The 23685-nt window shown below is 44.1% G+C and overlaps 1 protein-coding gene across 2 annotated transcripts in view; it reads right to left on the reverse strand.

Annotated features, from left to right (window-relative positions):
* The window catches only part of BTBD1 (BTB domain containing 1), a 171763-nt gene that overhangs the window by 131325 nt on the left and 16753 nt on the right, over nucleotides 1-23685 (reverse strand). For both annotated transcript variants that reach the window (XM_085644275.1, XM_085644274.1), the window contains exon 2: nucleotides 22852-23008. In XM_085644275.1, coding sequence (XP_085500401.1) covers nucleotides 22852-23008 — 157 coding nt within the window. The remainder of the gene's footprint in view (nucleotides 1-22851; nucleotides 23009-23685) is intronic.

A 23685-nucleotide genomic window follows, 5' to 3' on the forward strand; every position in this document is an offset into this window, starting at 1 on the left:
TTTCTGTGAGAGGCTTATTTGTCTCTTTATTCCAGATGACCAGTATCATCCGAAGTCGACTGAATCGTTTCTGTGTTAGAAGATGGGCCAATACATGCAGTCTAGACTAAGGAAACCAATGGACAAGAATGTTAGAAACCGTCTAAGGGCGGAGTGCTCTAGACCCTCGGCTAAAGGCAATGTCTTCCAGATGCCAGGCCTGGATCAAAGCATGGTGGTGCTCCTTGTTCAATTATCCAAGGACCTAAAAAAAAAAAAAAAAGAAGAAGTTGAGGGCATGCAAAGATGATGTGCTAGCTATTTTGGGTCCCCTGGCCAGGATGATGCATGGGGCAGAATGTGCACAGGAGGAAGGAACCACAATAGAGCCAGAGGAGCTATCTGGTTGAGCCCTGAAGGCTACATGCATATTGCTTAACACAAACTGTGCTAAACTGTTGGAGAAACGGTTGACTATAAGACTAGACACAAAGTTTGTAGAGTTAGCACAAATTAGCATTAAGACGATCTTCATTCTAGATTAATTTAAGAGGGTCAGTCAAAGCTAAAGCATGGGGCAGCTGGACTGGCCACGTGGCAGGACAAGGAGCCCATTAAAGGCCATGGATTCCATAAATACAGATTAGAACAGGGCCAGAGGTAATTTGTCAGATTTTTCCCATCTAGACCAGCAGTGACCCACAGGATCGACAGTGACCATTTTAAAAGGGTACATTCCAAATTGTGAATTCAAACACAGGAAGACATTCAGGTGAGCCCCATACACTTTTCCAGAGTAAGGTTGAGGAGCAGGATACGGTAGTGTTTGCACATTTGGCAATGTCTTAAGAAAGACGCTTGGATGCTGCAAACTGTGACCAGGTTTATCAGGCCCAATACAAAGGAGACATAACCAATATATTTTTCCATGCAACAGCAAACGTGGATATCAATGGACATTAAGGAGGTAGAGTGCAAGGAATCAATCACTCAAACCACAATGCAGTCCTCTGGACTGCTGAGAAATATATTTCTGGCAGGGAAAGATGAAAAGGAGCTCAAAAGAGTTCAAGAAGTGGCTTAGTCTTTCACTGTAGGAAGGAAGCTCAGTATATGGTATACACTTAGGTGGTTTTACCGTGCAAAGAATCCCGAGATTCCCCCAGAAGTATACAGGGCTCAATGTAAACCCAAAGTGCTCTATTAGTGGAGGTGTGGGCGAGCAGCCTTAGGTCTAACATAGAGGAGTGTATGACATTTATTGCACACACATTGACCAATAACACACGACTCAAAAAGGAGATCCACACCAAAAGTAAAGTATGATTTTCAGGAAAAGTACTTGTCTTTTAAAAGGCAATTCTCAAACAGTTCAATATTATCCTCTGGAGAAAAACAACAATGCAGTTTCATGGGTAAGTACCGAACATGTAGTTCCAGCCTTCAGGGGTTTAAGGTCAGCAGAGGGCAAGGTTCAAGTATGCACAAAGTCTGCAGAACCAATGGCAAAAGAGCGGGCGGATGCAGAGGTCAAATTAGGACATAGGCCCAATGCGTTTCAATGGAGGCTGGGGGAGCTTGAAGCCATGCTGCTTGTAGGTAAGTATTTCGGTTGCAGAGGGCAAGCTTTGGGGGTTAGAGCAAGTACGGGGTAGGGGCACAAGGCTACACCAGACATACATCACCAGCGGCACAGGGGCGGCTGGGTGCAGGGTGCTTTTTAATGGAGAAACTCAGTTGGACAAACAGTCTGCAGGGGTCGAACTGGAGGCTGCAGAAGGAACCCAGCGACAGCAGAGTTTAAGTTGAGGTGTTGGAGGTCATAGGGACACAGTTGGTCGAGTTCCCCAAGGCCCAGGGGCAGAGGTGTCCATTGACTTCAGATTCTTCTAACCGAAGCCAGTCTCGGTCGGGGGGAGCATCAGAATTCAGACTGCAGGCTTCGTCATGGAGTTCAGGAGGGTCAGCCAATGCCGGGCTTGGATTCTGGATCGCTGGGGAACCTTTTCTGGATTGGCGGGCCACCTAGACACAGGCCGGAGGCGTTTGGTGCAGAGTGATCAAGGATTGCGGATCCAGATCGCACAAGAGTCCTTGGTGTAGTTTTCCTTGCGGATAAAGCTGCTGTCCTCGGGAGTTGTGTTCTTCTTCAGAGGCAGGCAGTCCTCCGAGGGTTTGTGGAGGTAGCTGGCTGCTGGACAGCCATTTCTTCGCAGGTTTATTGAGGGCTGCAGACAGGCCGGTAGGAGGCCAAGTCAGTGGGGTCTTTCAGTCTTCTTCTGCACTGCGTCTTTTTTCTTCTGAGGTGAGCTGGAAATGGTTTCAGGGTCTGGGGGATCCATCTAAATACAAAATGTAGAGGCTTTTTAAGGGAGTGTCGGGTAGGGCTACTGGGCACCTTACCTGCGGTGACTACACTCTCAATTATACCACCCTCCTGTGGAAGGGGGCATTGTCCTAGCCTGTGACCACACCAGGGTTAGTAGGTTTTTAGGGGGAACCTCTGAGTGCCCTCTGAGTAAATTATTCAATACATCCACACTTGCAGTAGTGTGGCTTTACTGAGAGGAGTAGTTTGGTACCAAGCACTCCTATGTTCAGAGAAGCCATCATGGTGCTGGGGACCTCAAGTTGTTGAGTTTCCTGCTCATGTACTCTCTATGGCTTCCCTGGCACTTACAATATCTAAGAAAGGACTTACCTATTGTAGGTGCTCCCAAGTACACTTACGAAGTCTAAGCAGTTAGAACCCATAAGAGATACTGGTTTGCCAGGACATATCGGCTGTTTGGTGTGGTATTCGGATCCCTCAGGGGCACTGTTATGGATATCCTGGATTTAATGGCAAGGCTCATGGATTAGCATATGGTTCATAAAATGAGTAACTGTTTCCATGCAAGTATTACTGAGCATTACCAATTGCGCGGCCCGCCGGTGGGGGAATGCCCATGATTTGCACACTGCTGACGGGCACAAGGTTGTCGGTTCATCCAGACCTAAAATACTCTCAGTTGCGAGGGGCAAATAGAGTTCAATGATCATTTAATAGGTGAGATTCGAATAAGTATCTTTCCACAAAGACGATTTCTGTAAAGCGAGCAATGTTCTAATCTTTGAAGGTTGGAAGTACAAAGATTGGATCTGTCAGGAAGAACGTTAACCCCAGGGATGGTCACGTTCAGAATTATTTGTCCCCTACACAGAATCTAACACAAAAGAAGATTGGTGCTGCTGCTGAGGTTCACTGTAATATCGCTGTAAAGGATTGCTTTGAGTATTTATAAATCTGGCACAGGAGCACCCAGGACCTTTGCTATTTACCCGATGTGTTTTTTCAGCCTAGAAAGTCTGCTGTTTTTATATTAAATTGACAACCTAATCACAGTAATCAAAACTGCTTTTTTGAAGAAGGCACGAACTAGAAAAATGTTTATCATTATTTTAAAAAGAGTTATGCGTGTCTAAAGTATCCTTAAATATGCTTGATGTATTCTGTGCTGTGTTTATGTGAATATCAGCGTTTAATTTTTTTCATAATGATGATACTATATTTTAGGTATTGCATGGTGTACTTTAAGCACTGTACTTTATCAATACTTTTGGGTGATTCGATTGACAGAAAAAGGATGACTGGGTAATGTATTGAGACTTTATTGGGTCAATTACAATCTAATCACATGGGTTTGGGATTTTTCTTCACTAAACTTTCTACACTAGTAAGTGTAGTTTGATAATTTATAGTTAGTAAAGAAAGATACAAGCAGAATACTCACCTTAATAGCCTTACTAGATTTAAAATGTTCCTTCTCAATAGCAATGGCAGGTTTACTTCAGATTCAATGTGTTGACAAATATTGTAAGATAAATAGACCTATCCCTGAAGAGCTAATAGCGAAAGACACAGAAAAGTACACTTAAATTCTACCACAAAACAATTATTTCGCCAAAGTTCATTTTCCTGTGAAGGTGTGAAACAAACATACATGATTTCGGTACTCTCTTGAAGTGTTAATGATTACTTATTGTTGAGGAAGGGCACATGTTCTCTAAAATCTGAATCCTGAACTGTGAGATACTTCATTGATCTCCGAATAGGAGATAGAACGCAGAAGGTTCATAAACAGTAGAATTCCATTTTTAGATCTACGTATAGACAGCTATAGCTTGGCAGGCAATGTGATGATCAGCAGCAGTCAGTAACAAGAAGCTACAGGCGTACACGGAGGATGGAACTGGTTTTATAGTGTAAAACATAGGAAGGATGCAACAGGTTTTATTATGGAAATATAAAATGTATTCACTCAGTTCCAATCTCAGCTGGGAAGCCCAACTCAATGTAAGGCCTTATGCAGAACATAACAAACTCAAGCTGTAGACAATGTTGGAGGTGCTGTACGTCAACTTATATGGGTGAGGTTCTGTATTTGATCAATGTATTGCACTTGCGGTGCACCTTGTTTTTTCTGGTCCTTCTCCTCCAGATCCCAGTTGAATCAACAGTGTTTTAAAATGCATTTCTTCTTAGGTGGAGACCAGAAAAACAGTATCTGATGTCCAACGCAGGTTCTGAGGATGTCTCATATTCAAAAAAACATTTAGGAGGGAATTTTTTTTTTTGTTAAACTCTTTTTTATTAACAAACTTCGACCACAAATATGCATAGCAGTGATATTATCTTTCTGGTCAGACACATTCAAATTCGACAATAAAACTAATGCACATTATACATATTTGGAACAAATCAAAGAGAAGGTAAGTCATCTTAGGCAAGATGTTGTGGTGGGGCACAAATGTTCCCACTGTAGGAGTTCCAGGGCCCCCATATTCGGGAACTGTTTGCAGTTTTGCCAGGCCATAGCTCTCCTGTGTCCTGTGGGGAACGTCCATCTATCGCGGCCCCTGCCGCAAGGAGAGCGGATCATATTGCTCTTTTCATGCCGTGAGGGGAACGGCTGCCTAAAACTACACCTCCCAGCAGCCTCGCGCCACCCTGACGCTGCATTAGCGCCGGGAGGCGTTCATAAGCACCGGAAGCCTCCCGCAACGCGGGACGCACGCGCGGGCGAAGCCCGGGCAAAAGGCGGGCCGTCTGTGGCCGTCCGGGGCAGGAGGAGGCAGGGCCGGGCCCTTTCTCTTTGATCTGCCTCTCGGGACAAAAAGAGTAAGATTCGTAATTAACAGTTTCATTCTACTCCAGTACTTTGTATTCAACAGTTTGTACTATTCTGTTTTCTTTTCTCAATCGTTTTTGTGTGAGTACGTTATTGTGATTTACGGCACTCCGAGCAGCCCAAGCATATATTAACTTAATTATGCCTTCCCGTACTCCCCAAAGAAGACCCTCACTATTAGGAGGATCAGTACGAGGAACTTTGGACAACTTTATTACTAGGGCTACCTCAGTGCTTGAGAAAGAAATAGCCATGGTAGAGCGGCGCCTATCGGCTGATCACTTACTAAATCAACGCTCTTCGATCGGATCAATCCAGTTGGCTATTACACCGGAGACCGTACCACCAATGTCTTGCTTGGCGAACAACTCATTGAGCGACGCTAGTACTCCCTTACTTTTGCAAGATAGTATTCCCTCGGCAAAAATCCATAATGACTCGATAGGGCTGGTTTCTAAAATCTCCTGATATATCCTCAGACCTTATTACCATAGAGGGAAAGACACCTAGCGAAGATGTTGTAATCGCTCAGGTGCAGAAGAGAAAAGAAATCATCACCGCAGGCCCCCCACCAAAAAAAAGGAAGAGGGGAGGAAAAATAAATAACAAAAATAATATTATCAGTAACAATAAAAGTAAATCAGTGAAAGTTACTAAGACGCCTGTTTCTTTAGATGACCCAAAGGCCTGGGGGGGAGAAACTCATTCGGACTCCCATTACTTTGACCCATTAATTAATGAGCTAATGGGACGTATCGAGACACTTGCCAGATCACTTCTACTACCACTTCGGGAAAGAATGAAGGGAGTGTCGAACCAACTTGGGTCACTGGAGAAGTCGATTCTAAGTAATACTGATCAAATAAAAGATCTATCTATTAATAGAGCGATACATTTAGATAGCTCTATAAAAGTTAAACCATCTTCATTGATAGATTATAGACAGACTAAGTCAGTGGCCGTTAAAAGTGCATCTCCCCCCACTGTGTCCAAAAAATCTGACCACCCAATTGAAGGATGATACTGAGTTAAAAAGCGGGCAGACAAATCCCTGCACGCAAACTTATGGGTCTGATTTGCTTAGGCGAAATGAAATTGCTTCTATCGTGCCGGGAAAGTCTGACGGCGCAAATAGTCAACATATAGATTTGCCCCCGGAGGCGGTCCCATATGTTGTGGCTTTAGCAGGAGTTCCAATACTAGAGAAAGGGAAAAAAGAAGGATATTAGGATTTAAAGAACAAGGTTGTACACTGGTTGAGTCAGAACAGACCCTTACTCCCTAATATTGATGGGAAAATTTTAAACGTACGCAGACTCGGCTGGATTGGACACCGGCCGAAGGAAACACAAGGGGATTTGATTATCGTTAATTTTAGAGATTGTAAGGCAACAACGCATATAACAAATTGGTACCAAGGGTTAGGGCAGAGTGTTATTAGAACTTATGATTTGACCTATTTTTATCCCCAGACACTAATGAGGAATTCAACACTGATTAGAGCCCATCACCGGCACCAACTTGGGGGATTTAATTTTAATATTCCTATTTCTAACCGTTTTTCAACTCTTCAAGGGTTGGAGGACGTAGATGTGTTCCCCTAATAGGAACACATCTATTAGGGGAACACATCGGGATCCTCAAGAACTTGGTGACAGGACATTAGAGAACAGCGATTCTCTAGTTCCCTGCCCAAATTCCATTACAGTTAACCCAAAGAATGTACAACAACAGGATCAAAGCATCGTCCCTCAATGGGTGGATGAAGTGTTGGAACCCCCCCCCCTCTATTATCAAACATTTACGACCGGTAGCGACCGGGAGGTTACTAACTCAAAAATGGATGTTGTATTCTGGAACGTAGCTGGACAACGTTCCAAATTAGGGAATGATGTCTGGACAAATTTTATTTTGAATTTTACTATTCTGTGCCTACAGGAGACATGGTTGACAACAGAGATCCACGTAGATGGGTACAAAACTTATTTTTCACCTGCCCAACCTTCAAAATGTGGCAGGGCAAAGGGAGGCCTAACTATTTATATTTCAAACTTGATAAATATAGACGAGATGAGGGTCATAAAACTTGACTATAACTTCCAAATCCTTAGTTTCGCTTAAACAAGAAGGACACCTTCCTGTTGGTAAACTTTTATAACAATCTCCCTGAGATAGATGCAGCGAATTTAGTGAATTCTATCTGTTCCTTAATATCATCTATTACAAGGAAATTATCCAGGGAGGCAACTACCATATGGGGTGGAGACTTTAATCAGACTTATTGTCAAGTAACTAACAAATTTATCTGTGGCATCCACGATGAGAGATAACCCTATCCCGCATTTTAGTCACACGAGATAAGGTACCTCCCTAAATGAAACCATGTTTAACCTAGACTTAGGAATTGCCAACAATTTAGTTAATCCGAACATGGGGATGGCCCGTACATTTCATGGGAGAGGTTTTTTTACTACTATTGAATTTATTCTGGTGTCAAATGGAGTAATAAGAAGAGATAGATCTTTCCATTTACACCAGAATGCTTTGAGTGACCATTATCCTCTGAGCTTTATTTTTCAACCCAACCCTAATATCCCTAGTTTATTGGACCAAAATAATTTACTATTAGATAGATTTAATGGCTACTCTCTTAAATGGGCTCTTGTTGATCCCGTTGAAATTGTCAAAACTGTGGTAACCAATGTACACTTGTCCATTCAGAAATGTCTAGATTTGGCTACCACAGATGTTGACGTTATTACCAATTTTGGCACTGTGATTAAGGCCATAAACGAAGCCCTAATGGTGAAGAAAAAAAAAAACACCAAGGGAAAGACAGGGCTGGTTTAATCACAGGTGCACTGTAGCTTATTCAAATTTAAAATCTGCTTTACGTATGACAGTTAGGGTCCCACTGAGATCTCGAAATTGAGGAGGGCATACAGTTCTGCCATAAAAGAAAGAAAATTGGAGTTAAAACAACAACTCTGGGACCAATTGCATGAGAGCTGCTTATATAAAAATAGTGCTGCATTCTGGAAAGTGGTAAAATCACCTTTTTTAATTGATAATGGAGACTCCCCCAAAATTGAGGTCGCTATTGACGAAAAAGATTGGGTAGAGCACTTTTCAAAATTTTTTATGAATAACTCAGCATCTCTTAACAATATAGATAACGACTCTTGCTATCAACGGTTGTCCCCGTATCCCATTGACCTGGTTATTTCTTCAGAACAGATCACTCGGGCTTTGAGTTCAAGTAAGAAAGGGAAGGCCCCGGGCCCCGATGGGGTCCCAATAGATTTTTTTTAAATATATACTGATCTTTGGGTCCCCTTTTTGACTAGGGTCTTTAACGCAGTATGCACAACGGGACTTCCGGAATCCTGGAAAAATTCTATACTGGTCCCGATTTTTAAGAAAGGGGACCGGAGCTCAGTATCCTGCTATCGCCCAATTTCCCTATTGGATTCCCTGGGGAAAGTGATGGGACGAATAATTCTTGGGCGTTTGCAGGAGTGGGCATAGGATACTGGTATCTTATCCGACCTACAATATGGGTTTCGTGAGGGCCTGGGGACCATTCACCAAGCCTTAAATCTATCACTTCTGATGGATAAATATGTAAATGTTAAGGCTGGAGCTCTTTATATGGTCTACGTAGACCTATCTGCCGCATTCGATTGTGTCAGCCACGCTAAACTCTGGTCTGTTCTGTTAGAGATGGGGGTGGAGCAGAGTGTAGTTACCTTTGTGAGGGAACTATACTCAAATGCGACCGCCAGGGTGAGGTTTGGGACCAGTGGAGAACTCACTGCATCGTTCGGTGTGGAGAGGGGTGTCAGGCAAGGATGTGTCCTGGCTCCCTTTCTCTTCACCCTTTATACCAATGGCTTGGAGGGGGGAGATGCTGAGGGGGGACCAGGACCTCCCTTTGGTAGGTAATCGTCCAATACCGGCCCTTCTTTACGCGGACGACGCAGTGATACTGGCCCGCACCCCTAACGAACTACAAAGGGCGTTAAACCGGTATTCATCCTTTATGGCCACCTTGGATCTCAAGGTCAATATTGGAAAAGCCTTTGTTGTGAAGGCGGGGGTTGGCAACAAAAATAAAACTAGGGCTATTCACCTGAATAATGAAAAACTGGCGAACACAGATAAATATCCCTATCTAGGTGTGATGATTGACCAGAAATTAAGCTGGAAAGCGCCAATTGATGTGAGGAAACTTCAATTTATGAGAACTACCACAGCACTTGTAAATTTCTCCAGGAAATTAGGTAAAAAAGCACCCTTGGAAATGGTTAAAATCTACAAAGCTAAATGTATTACAGTGGCTCTGTATGGAGCGGGTCTGTGGGGCCACGTAGCTTTGGATTCTATCCAGGGGGTAGAGAACACCTTTTTGAAGTATCTTCTTGCATTACCTAGGAGCTCTGCAAATTTTCTTTGCCACTTGGAACTGGGTCTTCCCTACGTGGCAGATTTGGCGAAAATACAGCCACTTTTACTGTGGCACCGAATTTGGTTGTCGGATAAAACAGCCTTTTCACAAACAATAATTCAAGTTTTTAACTGACTTAGTGTTAGTAAAATACTATCATGATCCCTTATTAATTCGGGAGATATCGAGGAAGGCCTTTCAGAAACTCTGTCTAAACCACCTCGAACAACTGAGACTTACTTCTGAGGTCATGAAACAATCAGTCAGACACACCTTGACTGTTCAGACAGTATTTGGGATGCAGCCTTACCTAACCTACAATATTTCTGCTTATGAATTGTTTCTTTTGGTTAGGTTTAGGCTGAACTTCTTCCATCGTCTAGTTGCTTTCCCGTCGAGAAACAACTGGGCAAAAAATTTACCTCCCTGTCCTTGTGATGGGATTTCTACCCAAACTACAATGCATACCATCCTTTTCTGCAAATATTATGTGGAACAACGGAAAAAATTACTAATCCCATTATTAAAACGGATGGGTTTCCGAACTTGTCGCCCAGCTTTTCTCTTTCTACAGTTACTGGACGGAGCGGGGTTGGTTTGCATTGTTTCTAATTTTTTGCAGTATATTTCGCGTCATAGATCTAACTTAGGATGATTTTATTAGGGTTTAATGATTGGGACGGGTCAATGATGGGATCTGAGTGTTTTAATTTATGTTTTAATTCATATTTATCATATGTCTGACTTTACTACTTCTTGATGGTTAAAATATATTGATGCACTTTATCCAGTCATTTTATATGCACTGTCACCTTAGCCGTGATCAAATTCCCGAGATTAACTGTGTATGTATTCTTGTTTGGTTTTAAAATTTAAATTCAATGAATTTTTAATGATTGTACATTTTTATGAGATGTTTTAAACACTCTATTTGTATGTGTATCTTTTATGACCTGTCTTCGGAAGGTCGAATAAAGAAGTTTTTGATTTGATTTATTCGGGACCACTTCTTAGGGCAGCTTCGAGTAACATAATACAGATTTTTCACGGAACATGCACCAATCCATGCTCGTCTTCCATGCACCCAAAGCCGGAGGAGCAGTCGCTCCCCAGGTCTGGGCTATGTTCCTTTTTGTCACCATAAACCCAAGTGTGGCCCACTGTGTTTGGTGTGTGTTTAGGTCGGTTGGTTCCCATATATTCAATAAGCACCTACACGCCTCCAAGAGTAGAGGCACTCCCAGGACCATCCCCATAAGTCCATGCCTCTCCCTCCAGTATGACTGGATGAGAGGGCATTCCCAAATGATATGCAGGAATGTGCCGAGCTGTCCAAATCGCCTTCGGCAGTCCCCAGTAGTTGCCCTTCCTATTTGTACTAGTCTAGGCCCTGTCATGTATATCCTATGGAGGATTTTACGTTGGACCAGTCAAAGCCTTGCTGGGATAGCTACCACCCTGGGAGATGACACAGCCTTCTGCCAGTCTTTGTCGTCCAATTCGATACCGTCCGCCTCCCATTTGTGTCGTAGCTGTATAAGAGGGTCGTCCATGTTAGGAATTAACTAATTGTAAATCAAGGAAATAGTCTTTTTTGGGAGGTGCCCATCCAATATCCTACTTTCCAGTGGAGAGGACTAGGTGGGGGGGGGGGGGGGAGGGGGGGGTGAGAGAGAGGAGAGAAGCCCGTGGGGGAAGACAGAGCGCAAGGCATGTTGTATTTGCATGTAGCGAAAGTGTTACATGTCAGCCAGTTCATGTTGTTCCTGGAGAGACAAGAACGTTTTTATGTCGCCCTTCTCCCAGAGGTCCTGGATGCGAGAGATACCAATCACATCCCACTTGTCGAATCCCTTTGTTTGCCACAGGTTTCCCAGTTTCGCCGAATCCCATAAAGGGGTGGCCAACGTCAGTTTACCTTCCCATCCCAGGGATCTGTTGGTGGCGTGCCAGACCGTTATTGAGTGCCCTGTAGGGCCAGACAATGGAGATCGAGACGGCCTGGAGTACAATGTCCTATTGTTGTTCCCACCCAGGAGAAGCCACCTGTCCATACGATAGCCTGGATCGTCAGGGGCCCCATAGGTGCCCTGGTTGATGGCCGCTAGGTGAGCAGCCCAATAGTATTTTTTAATGTCAGGTAGAGCGACGCCTCCGTCAAACCATTTCAAGGTTAGTTTGCTGAGGGATATACGGGGAGGTCCGTTCCATAATAGCTCTCTCTGGAGTTGTTCAATTTCCTTGAAATAAGCCATGAGGACAGCATCTAGCGAGTTTTGCAGGGCATAGAGGAAGCGGGGGAGGGACATCATTTTGAAAAGTACAGCCCTCCCGAGGAGGGACAAGGGGATGGTCCTCCAGCTGGCTATGTCCAGTTTTAGGCGCTGGAGTGGGGGAAGAAGATTGTTATTTTAGCGGAGCACAGGGTCTAAGGAGACAAATATCCCTAAGTATTTAAATCCGGACGTACGGACTTGGATTGGGCAGTTACGGGGCAAGGCTGGTATTCCCCCATAAAGGGGATATAAGTGGGGCTTGGTCCAATTAATCTTAAACCCGGAATATCTTCCAAACACCGTCAGGATGTCTAGTAAAACAGTTAAAGATTTCTTGGGGTCTGTGAGATAGAGCAATATGTCGTTGGCGTATAGTGATATCCGGTCCTCCCAGTCTGGTGACCTGCAGAATCCACGGATCATCAGATCCCACCGGATCCAGGCTGCTAACGGTTCCTGTGCCAAGGCATATAAAAGAGGGGAAAGCGGGCAGCCCTGGTGGGTGCCCCAACTCAAAGTGAAGGTGTCCGACTGTTTGTTGTTAACTACGACTTTTGCCAATGGCGCCGCATACAGGAGGCAGACCAATCGGACGAAATCAGTGCCAAATCCTAGCTTCTGGAGCAACGCAAAGAGATAAGGCCATTCGACCATATCGAACGCCATAGCTGCGTCAAGGGAGACCAAAACCGCCGGTTCGCGTATGGTGTCCGCCCTACCAAGGACTCCATGAACGAGGCACAGGTTCAGTGCTGTATTCCGGCGCGGAATAAAGCCAGACTGATCGGGGTGAATGAGATTAGGTATGATTTTAACTAGGCGGTTGGCTAGGACCTTAGCAAGGATTTTGGGTCGATAGGATAGGCTGATATGAGGTACAGGCCGTTTTGGGTTTGCCGGCTTTGTGGATAACGACTATGTTAGCTATGCGCTGATCCAACTGTAATTCACCAGACTCCCTGCTCTCCTCAAACATAGCTTTAAGGTGGACTGCCATTTGATCTGGGTAGAGTTTATACAGTTCTATAGGGATACCATTAGTGCCAGAGGCCTTACCCGATTGGAGCAATCGAATTGCCTGAGCTATTTCCTCCGTAGTGAGAGGGCTGTCCATTAGTTGCCTGTCGGCCGAGGAGAGGGTGGGCAGGACAGAGTCTCTCTACAATTCGGCAGAGTCGTCTTCAGTATAGGACGCCCCTGTTGTATACACTGCCTCGAAATTGGTGGATAATTGATGAGCTATGTCCTGGGTGTCCGCTATGTCAGCATTAGTAGCATCGTGAAGGACCGGGACCAGCCTACTTGCCCTTTCCCGTTTGTCTAGCCAAGCTAACAATATTCCAGCCTTGTCACCCAGATCATAAATTCTCCCGAGTTTTCCTCTCTCTAGTGTCCGAGATGCCTCTGTGACTAGTGTCTTATATTCGTCTTGTTTAAGTCGCAAGAGGTGAAGTGTCTCAGGAGTATCCTGCCCCTCCAGCTCCCCCTCATGTCTGCGAATGTCGTCTTCGAGGTTGGAAACCACTTTACATTGTTCCTGTTTATGACCTGATATTAGAGATAAGGCTTCCCCCATAATCGTCGTTTTAAAGGCCTACCAGAGAGTAAGAGCAGAGGTCACGGTACCCACGTTGTCTTTAAAATAGTTATCCATTGTAGCTGGAAGACCTTTACGTATTTTGGGGTTCCGGAGATACCAAGGGTTGATGGGAGCGATTCTACCCACCCAAATATGATCCAGAAGTAGGTGTACCCATAACGGTGAGTGATCGGAAATGCCCCTAGCCAAATGCCGGACCTCGTGAACGTGTGAGATGTGGTAGCTGGGGACCAAAATGTAATCTAGGTGGGAGAAGCTGTGGTGGGCTCCAGAGTATATTGCTGTGTCTCGGGGTTCTTAGAGGCCCCATGGCCTCTAAGAAGTCAGGTAGCCAGCGGGAAGTGGGTCCCAGAGCACGAGGGGGACGTCGGTCCAAGCTCCCCGAGCCAATAGAATTAAAGTCGCCCCCGAGCACTAATAAACCCTCTGGAAAAGAGAGAAGGGTAGTACGGATATCTTGGAACGTGTGGTTTGGAGGCCTGGTGGGACGTAAACAGATAGCAGTGTGAGGACCCGACCCTCCCAAGACCCGGTGATGCCAACATAGACCCCTGTCGTCCGTCCAGGTGGAGTCTATGCTAAGAGGGAGCGAATTCTTTACCATAATGCCCACCCCTCTGGAACCAGACGTAAAGCCTGCATGTGCCACTAGCTTGTACCCACTCCTACTCATCGCTCTGCAGGATTGACCCATAAGGTGTGTCTCTTGGAGAAGCACAACATCAGGGGCCTGTCTCCTAATGTATTGTAGGACAATGCTTTGCTTAACTTTGTCCCCAAGCCCGTTGACGTTCCAACTTAAGATTTTAATGCTTTTATCCCAGTGTGCGCGCTTTGGCAATATGGGAAGTCTTTTGTGCATTCGCTGTGCCTGCCATCATGTGTCGAAGAAAAAATAACAAACAACAAGAAAAAACACTTCAAACCCCCCACCAACCACCCCCCCCCCCCGCTTCCCTGCCCTCTGGACTCTAAACTGCCCATACCAAACCAGCAGTGCCTGTCGCCCTAAATCTAATACTAGAGAAACAACTAAAAGTAGAAGAGAGGAGGGGTGCCAACACTCCGTCCCCCCGCCCTCCTGACCAATCGGTCTGTCAGTAATATGAGGCCGGAAATGTTGAAATCCCGTCCAGCTGTGGGGCCACTCGGACCCCTTTACCTGAGTGGATCTGCATGGAGGATAATTGCCCCCAGTAATGTTCATTCTCTGTCTTGTGACTCCATATCGCCCTCACTGCTCCTCCCTCCGGGACCGCCGCCAACTCTGCCGTCCAACCAGACCAAAGCCACTGCTGGATTATCGAAGAACCATGCCCGTCCCTCCACCTCCACGCGGAGATGAGCCGGAAACAACATTGCATATTTAAAGCCCCTCTCCCTGACCCTCTTCTTGACGGCCATGAATGTTCGATGCTGTGTTTGCACCAGTTGCGTAAAGTCAGGGAAAAAGGATATATCAGCGTTCTCATAGTGCAAAGGGGCTTTAGACCACGCATGTTGCAGGATTGCGTCCCTGTCCCTGAAATTCAGGACATATGCTATGAGCGGGCACGGAGGTGCAACAGGTTTGTGTCGTCCACCCGGGATTCTATGTGCACGCTCGATGATAAAAAATGTCCCCAGTCCTTTAGGTTTGAGATAGTTCAGGAAGAGGTCCTCGACAAACAGGTCCGACGCTGGTCCCTCCGTTTATTCAGGCACACCTAGGATGCGGCTGTTGTTGCGTCGCGCACGACCTTCATAGTCATCCAGTTTGGGCTCATTCGCTTCACAGGAGGATTTAAAGATCTTGCACTTCTCGTTGGAGTAAGGATACGTCATCTGTCAGACTGGCCGTCTTTATACCCAAAGTTTTGACCTTCTCATTAATTTTCGTGAGATCGGCCATAATGAGGTTAACATCGATGGAGATAGTATCCATTTTATGTTCCAGGGATGATTTGACTCCATTAATAGCTGCCAGAACGTCTTGCAGTGTCAGGTCCGGGTGGCGCCCCCAAACTCCTCCACTGCCTTAGGGGTATGGCGCAGGTCTGCCGGTGAGCCCCTGATGAGAGTGTACCGGTCAAGTTTATTCGACTGGACCTGTTTTACGTTTCTGGGACCCCTGACCGGGCCTTTTTCTGCATCATTCCTCCCCGCCATCGCACACCCAAGCTGCCAAACATGCTGTCTGCACCCGAGCTGATCGTCAATCCGTGGGTGCGGGGGGGAATAGGAGGAGGGGGAATGTCTGCCACTTACAGCTGCCGACCTCACAGAGGAGACAAAGTCAAGCGTGCAGGGAATGAAGGGCGCATGCGGCAGGCTCCGCTGGCAGCATGAGAGGATGAGGGGGCCACTCGGACGAGCAGGAGGCGGCCAACGGCAGGACAACAGGGGCAAGGAAGTGCACCCACCCACTCGCTGCAGCCACTTACTGTGGGTATGGCTCACCAGTGCTGGCATTTATCAGAGGCGGCACAGACAGATCTCGGGGCGCGGAGAAGTCCACTTCGCTGACACTGCGCACCCGAGCTTCAGGGATATGCGTCCAGCCGCCACTGGCTTTAGGAACCTGCATGTGAGGAGCGGCGTCCCTCCAGCTCCGGGGCACGGCTCCTCAATTAACACTGCGGGGTAGCGGGAGAAACGCAGCGGGCAGCCCTCACCCCCCGACCGGGCGCAGTGGTGTAGTAAAGCTCCTCAATGGAGGACTCGCCGGCCCCTGGGAAGGGTTCAATTCGTGCACCGGCCGGTGCTGACACTTCTGTGGGGAGCCCAGGGGGATTATATGATGGCAGCGACACGCCCTTAAAAGGAGCAAACGTGCCCACTGCCCACCGACCGGCGATATCCGGCCCGAGCAGCCGGCCACACTCTTCACCTCCGCGGCCAGTCCCCGCACTCCAGTCCCCAGCGCAGAGCTCCGGTGTAGGCCCAAAAGGACGGGACCCATAACTTCGGCTTCGGGCGCCACCCAAAGCCCAGACTTCGGAGGATCGGCACCGCTCCCTATCAGTGGTCGATTGGAGAACCAAGCAGCAGGATGATTGGCAGGATATGGGCATCGGGGAGACGGTCTCAACGGAGCCGAGGTATTAGACGGCCATCTTTGTCCGGCTCTTGGCTATGCCCCATTTAGGAGGGAATTCAAGTGTAATTGGTAGTTGAATTCAGACAATGGTTTACGCACAGATCCCTTAACCCAAACACCTTAAACATCTATGATGACAATGATGCCACAATAATTTCAGAGGTCCCTGAATGTTTTACTTAAGAAAATGCATGTTAATGGGTAAAGTTTGACAATGACACAGCTGTAAATGGGTTTTCAATTTAAAATGCACTTCGGTGAAAGGGAAGGGGATTATCACCAACGATGCTTGACAGAAGAATCCAACACTCACCACTAGACACTAAAAAAAGGAGGCTGAGATGCTTCTGTGCAGCTCTTCACATACTGAGCCAGTTTTAGCTTCCAGGAAAATGGGGCTATTTATCCTGGAATCATAAACACTATGGAGACAACACATGCTTCCATCACCAGAAATGTTCAGGTTATATAAAAGGGAGTTTTCGAGGAGCCATCCTCCTTAACCGCAAGGCTCTGTATATCTTGGCCCAGCTGGGGAGCAGGAAATCCCACAAGTCACGAAATTTCTTCTGGCTTCTAGGTACACCCAGTCTTAGTTTCAGTTTACCTGGGGAGAACGATTGTGGAGGGAAGTTTGCTAACCAATTTTACACGTTACGAAAGCCAACTTCTCCAATTCTATTCTCCTTCCCACACTTAACATGAATACAAGAGGCTGCAATTCCTGGTGAGCTAGTGTATAACTTGAGATTTTAGAGGTTGTAGGTTTTGCGAAGATTACAGAAGTACTTTTCGCCTCAAATAGATTACCAGCCACTGATCATCAAAGGCATCCCAGCTACTGGAAAGTCTGTACATCACCGTTGTTTCAACTCATAATAGTGTACATTTCTTGCACATGTACATCTAGCTTTGCTAGCCAGGTTTAGGTTTATAATTAGGATTGTAATCAACAAAAATGCTGTATTTTATGTGGCTCCTAGCCATACGATACCTGCCCAGAACATTTACAGCTAGTATCCGAGACAAGTCTCATTACAGTGTCCACCAAAATATCACTATGCCTTCCTAAATGCTGACTGTGAAGATCGCAGAGTTCAAATAAACAACTAGAGAGTTCATCTGGCACAAATATGCATGCATTGTGAGGCATGCTACAGAAAAAGAAGGATTTAGAAGCAATCAGTTTTGTGTGTAGAAAGAGGAATACTACATGAAAAATGGTTCTCATATCTGCGGCTACACGTTCCTGAAATGAAAGAGCACCCTGAAAACATTTCTTTTTATGCGTTAACAATATATATTTAAAAGTGTCCTCAGTCTGCAAAAACTGTATGGTCCTGTGAAGTTTTTACTGTGTTTTTCACTCTGTTTTATTGTTTAATTGCATTATTGTTGTAATTTACAAAATGTTACTTATCCTCAAATACTTTCAATTCATTACCTTGGAATTATAGCTGTTTATAAAGTGCACAGAGCTATTTTTAGGGACAATAAACACATTTTAAATGTGTTTTATCGTTTTCTTATATTTAACTTTTAATAAAAATAGATTTTAATGCTGGTGCACATTCATGCAGAGATGCAGCTACTGAGAAAAGGACGTAGAAGAAAAAAAAAATTAAATGATATATCAAAACAGCAATTCATTCAAAGGGTCTCACTACTCTAAGGAACAAAAATCTAATCATTATTTATTAAATATGCAAACAGCCTCTGCCACCTGTAAGAAATTGAAGATTTGAAAATGAAGTGTTCATCTTTACCAATATATTAGTATAGTAAATTTGGAGCTGTATTAAGCAACCAGGAGGATGGAGAGTTTGAGGAAACAGATGTGGAAAAGGGATGCTGGATTTAGGTAAGAATCTCCCTCAATAACACATTTTTAGCCCTTCAAAAATAGTCGTTCAAGACTAAAAACCCATACTTCCCAGTCACAAACATTTCTTGTTTCATATCTCAGTGTACTTCCCCATTCTCATTTACATCAATCTACTTCACAGGAAAGAGTTTAAAACCAATAGCTCCTGTTTGAGCAAAATGACATTCAGAAGTACCTAATATTTCATGAAAATAGAATGTTCGCATTCTAGTTGTTCATTAGATTTCTGTGGTGAAAATAGAATACAACGCTGAAGAATCAAGCGAGGGGCAGCTCCTGCTTTCGGAAGTACGCTAAACTCAGCATGTCAGACTTTTCTTCTCACGTTGATGAGGAGGATATGAGAATTTATAGAAAATGGGTGCTCATTTAAGTTTTCTGGAGTAACCTTATTTGCCATGACAAAATTAAACCCTTCATGTTGTCCATTTACTGCTGTCTCCGCCATAGAAGAGACTTTCATTTCAATAGCCCCTATTTCAGCAACATGTGTACCTCAAAACTGTCATGATTATGGAATATTAATGTTTCAATTGTTCATTAGAAGCTGTTGAAGCTGCGGTACAACACAGGGAATGGATTGACAGACTTCTGCCACATTCTACTCAGCATGTCAGACTTTTTTTCTCACATGGATGAGAAATGTATTCGTGAATTGAAAGAAAATATGTTCCTATTTTAGATTCTGTACCAATAACCATAATTCCGAAGAGAAACTCATAAGAGAAAACCGCTCTCTTTTAAGGGCGGTTCATCGTATCCCAGCAGAAGATTAACATTTTTGACAGAGTGCAAGCACCTTAGAACTCACCAAACTTCCTGAATTTAGTTGAACAGCTCCAACGCTTTATAATGTAACTAAAATCTGTTTCCATTCTTACTGTATGCTAAAAATAGGGGGCTGATCACCAAATAACTTCCAACAGGTATGCTTCAAGTAACATTTTATCCAAAGGGTAAAATAAAAAACACTGTATACAACAGATAGTTTTGAGAATTTCACCCGACATCTTAGGTGCTTTACGATAACAGAAAAGGTCTAATGGGGAGAGCACTCCCAGGGGGATACTGACCATGGTGGCGGAGGGCCATTGGCTTCACCTTGGGCCCTCTTACTCCACCTAAGACAACAACTACCTTGAAGTGCCCTTCTCCCTGGGAAATATTGCTTAATTGTGATACAATATTTCCTAACTTAATACAGCTGATGAATGACATGGGCATGCAAAGTAAATATATTCTTTATCCACGAAAACAACAATATCCAAGCCTGGATTAACAACCACACCTGTCAATGTTTTCATAGGGATAATTTGATGTGAGTAGGTTATAGATTGAGACACTTTCTATAATTACTCTCAATTTACTTGCACTGTTTTTGGCGGTTATAGGAATAATGTCGGAGAAGATTTTAGGCAATATTTCACAACTACTTAAATTCAGAATTCAGAGTTTTGTCAAGCTTTTAGAAATGGGTACAGTTCTAGATTCATTGTTCCTTGCACTTTTCAATAACTAAGTGAAAGCCTGTGGGAGCCATAGAAAGTAACAATAAAACGTGAAAAGATCTCAAAGTAACCTTTATTTCAATCTACCTAGACAACATGTTACTTATGTCTCAGAACCAGGGGGAATTGTTGAAGCACATGAAGTGGTCAACCGATCCCGTATAGGCCTTAGGGTTCATTATCAATGTGGAGAAGTCAATTAGGACTCCTACACAGAATTTGGAGTTACTGGGATTTCAGGTGGATGCCAATCTGGTCCAGCATGGTCTCCCTCAGAAGAAATTGACAAAGATCAAGAAGGAGGTAGGTCACTTTCTAGCGAAGAAAGACTTTAAGGGATCTAGCAAGAGTGGTAGACCTTTTGTCGTCCTCCATTCAGGCTGTTTCCCCAGGTCCTTTGCATTACAGGGCTCCCTAGAGATGAAAACCCTGGGTTTGAGGAAAGGTTTTTGGCATGCAGATGCAATTCTCCTATCCCAGGAGGCTCGAAAGAACTTAATTTGGTGGTTGCACAACCTGGAGAGATTGAACGGAAAAACAATATTTGGGAATGATCCGGAATTTACTGTAGAGTGAGATGCAAGCAACCTTGGCTGAGGAGCAAGGTTAGGAGGGATATAAACTGGAGGGAAATGGTCCAGGGAGGAGCTACCCTTACACATAAATTGTTAGGAGGTGCTAGCAGGACTGAACACATTAAGGAGTTTCAGGTCCTTTTTAGCAAACAGCGTGGTGTTGATCCGGATGGACAATTTCATGGCTGTATCTTACATCAATTGTCTAGGAGGAGAAATAGATCGATACAACTTGCAGATCTAGCCAGGGAAATTCAGTATTTTTGTTGGGATTAGAAAATTCTCTTGAAAGCAAAGTTTATAACAGGTCATCACAACAAGAGAGTAGACTGGAAGTCAAGGTTCTGGACAACAGCAACTAGAAGCGGAGTCCAGTGTATTTAAGGAAATGTCAGGATTTGTGAGGGACCTTTCAGGTAGCCCTATTTGCCAGCAGATTGACATTTCAGGTACAACGGTTTTACAGCTGGAGGGAAGAGACCAGAGCATTGGCAGTGGACGCTTTTGTGTAGGCTTGTAATGGAGAGAATTGCTATGCGTTCCCTCCATATGCACTAATCCAGAGGGTGTTGTTAAAGGTCAGAAGGGAACGATGCAGCATCGTTCTCGCAACTCCGATTTTAGAACTCGCATGTTTGGTTCCCTGGAGTAATGAAACTAGCAGTAGAGGTTCCCCGTTTGATACCAGGTAGTCTAAGCCTTTTGGAAGGGCAGAAAGTAGAGGAGCATCCTTTAGTGATAGAAGGAAATTGGAACCTTCTTGTTTGGAGGATTTCAGGAGTCTGGTAGATACTCTGGCCTTTCGGGTAAGGCTAAGAATCTATTGGATGAATCATGGGCACCAGGTACCAGAAAAAGACACAGAGGAGTATGAGGAAAGTGGTGTAGTTGGTGCCTGGAGAGGAGTTTGGATCCATGGAGGCTCCTGCAGTAGATAGAATTGGCAAATTGCCTTGCAGAGTTGTTTAAATCAGGCTTGTCCTATAGAACTGTTTACTGTTACAGATCTGCTGTTTCGGCAGGACATTCCTTGGCGAATTACTTTGCTTGGGTGCGCAGAGTAATGTAGGGGATAAGACTTAGGCGACCAATTAGGGCTTGCTAGGATTCCTTATGGACCGTTAATCTTGTTTGACTTTTTTTGTCTCCTATCCTGATAATACCTATCTTCCTTTGACACAAATCACGTAAGTTAGCAACTTTGCTCTGTCTAATCTCTTTTAGAAGAGTATCAGACGGTAAAGCATTAGAGGTTTGCAATAGGTTATATTCCCCAAATGGGGTCCACTTTGAAATTTGGAACAGGACTAAAACCATGTCTGAAAAACTTGAATCCCTTTTTCAATTACTGCATGAAATAGTGAGTGGTGAGAATTTTTAACAGCTACTATTTCTCGCTGGGTAAGGGCAGTGATGCCCGAGGCAGGAATTGATATGTCCAAGTGCATGGCACACTCTTCTAAGGGTATGATGGCTAATAAAGTGTTTTGGGACGGTGGTACTCTTGAAGACATTCTTAAAGCAACAGACGGGTCAAGAGCTAGCACTTTTGCAAACTTTAATCTTAAATCAGTGGAGCATGTGTATAGTCTGGAGCTGGGGAGCTTCAAACATACATAATAATAGCCTCCAGTCTTGTAACGAAATGGCAATTCCCCAATTAGCTTACAGAGAGAATCTTGATTTCATTAAAGACAATGGAGGCTAACATCATCCCACCCGCCAATCCCATTTTGTTTGGTTGAAATTGTCTCAGGGTTATTGTAACTGTATCATTAATGTGATATTACTTTACAGAGGAAGTGTTTTCCTTCATTGAGAATGTTTTGCGGCATCACTTGGTTTCGTCTGTCTTTCAGATAGCTTTTTGCAGTACGAAATTTAAATAAACAAAGCATGTTGAAATAAAAATAAATTTATCAGTTAAGCCAAAGAGCATCTTTTGTTTTTGTCACAGCCGAAGAGGACTATGCTTAGAGACGTGGGGTTATATATTGTTTTGAAAGTTCTAAAACTGGAATGTTTTGTTTATGGTGTATTTTATGTTCTTTAAAGCGCTGCATGTTGAGGCAGTAGTAATACCAGCATAATGGTAGTCTCCGTTGTCTTTCATAAAATCAAGATGCTCTCTGTATGCTAATAGGTGAATTGCCATGCTCTTCATTTTAAGCTGAGCTAGTTAAAACATATTTAGGTCACTTAGAATATTTATTATAGCAAACATGTTCGCAAACATTATAGTCTAAAATAAAAACATAAAACACAGCAGCGGTTTCTTCCTTTTTACACTGCCACAAATATTTACACTATTAAAGTATTTTTCTTTTTCACCTGAGTAAGAAGCATGAAGGCATTATCAGCTCGAAGATGTTTTGTCAGAAACTCCACACAATGTGCTTCTAGAGCCGGAACTGCATATTTTTTTGCGGTGTAAAGAGTTGTCATCACCGTCTCAGGACCAATCTGTACTTCGTCAGAATAAAGAAACCTAAAAAAGCAGTCATACAAATAGTTAATTATTGAATGGCGTGTAGGTCAGTGTGCTAAAAGATTTGATGAAACTGTATGTTAACCCATGTTTGAGGAATCTGAAAGCAAAACGATAGAAACATAATATACCTAGCAATGTCTCCACCGTAGCCCTCCTTTGTATACCTCCTCTATTTTGCATGAAATTAATTACTTAACCATATTAGGTATTAACTTGTACTAACTAGTGTGGAATGGAACGACTAATCAACTTTTGCACATTGATGAACAAGAGATACACGTGGGACTAAAATGCTAATTGCAAGGCAAAACAATTAAAATAATTAACTGTGGTACGCAAACTAACTTTAGAACGTGGCAAAATAGAGAATTGCATGATTCATGTCGCTTTTTGATGGTTTGTGCTTTCAGCAATGTGAAATGGTGAGTATTATTGCTTTACATGTTGCTATAAGCTAGGAAACACTAATATAATTGGCATTGGTGTGGGTTTAAACATTAGAATCTTCATTTCTATATTCTAAATCGCCGTTCTGTTTTTTTTTTACTTAAGTTGGCATTTGGGCCTACTAGGCTGCAGTACTTAAAATGGAGTTCCGAGAGTGCCTCCGTCATGTGAGCGCGATGTCTACAGCGCAGAAACGGATGGCTCTGGAGATCACCAAGTGACCTCAA

The sequence above is a fragment of the Triturus cristatus genome, chromosome 3_1 (genome assembly GCF_964204655.1).
Source record: "Triturus cristatus chromosome 3_1, aTriCri1.1, whole genome shotgun sequence".
Lineage (NCBI taxonomy): Eukaryota > Metazoa > Chordata > Amphibia > Caudata > Salamandridae > Triturus > Triturus cristatus.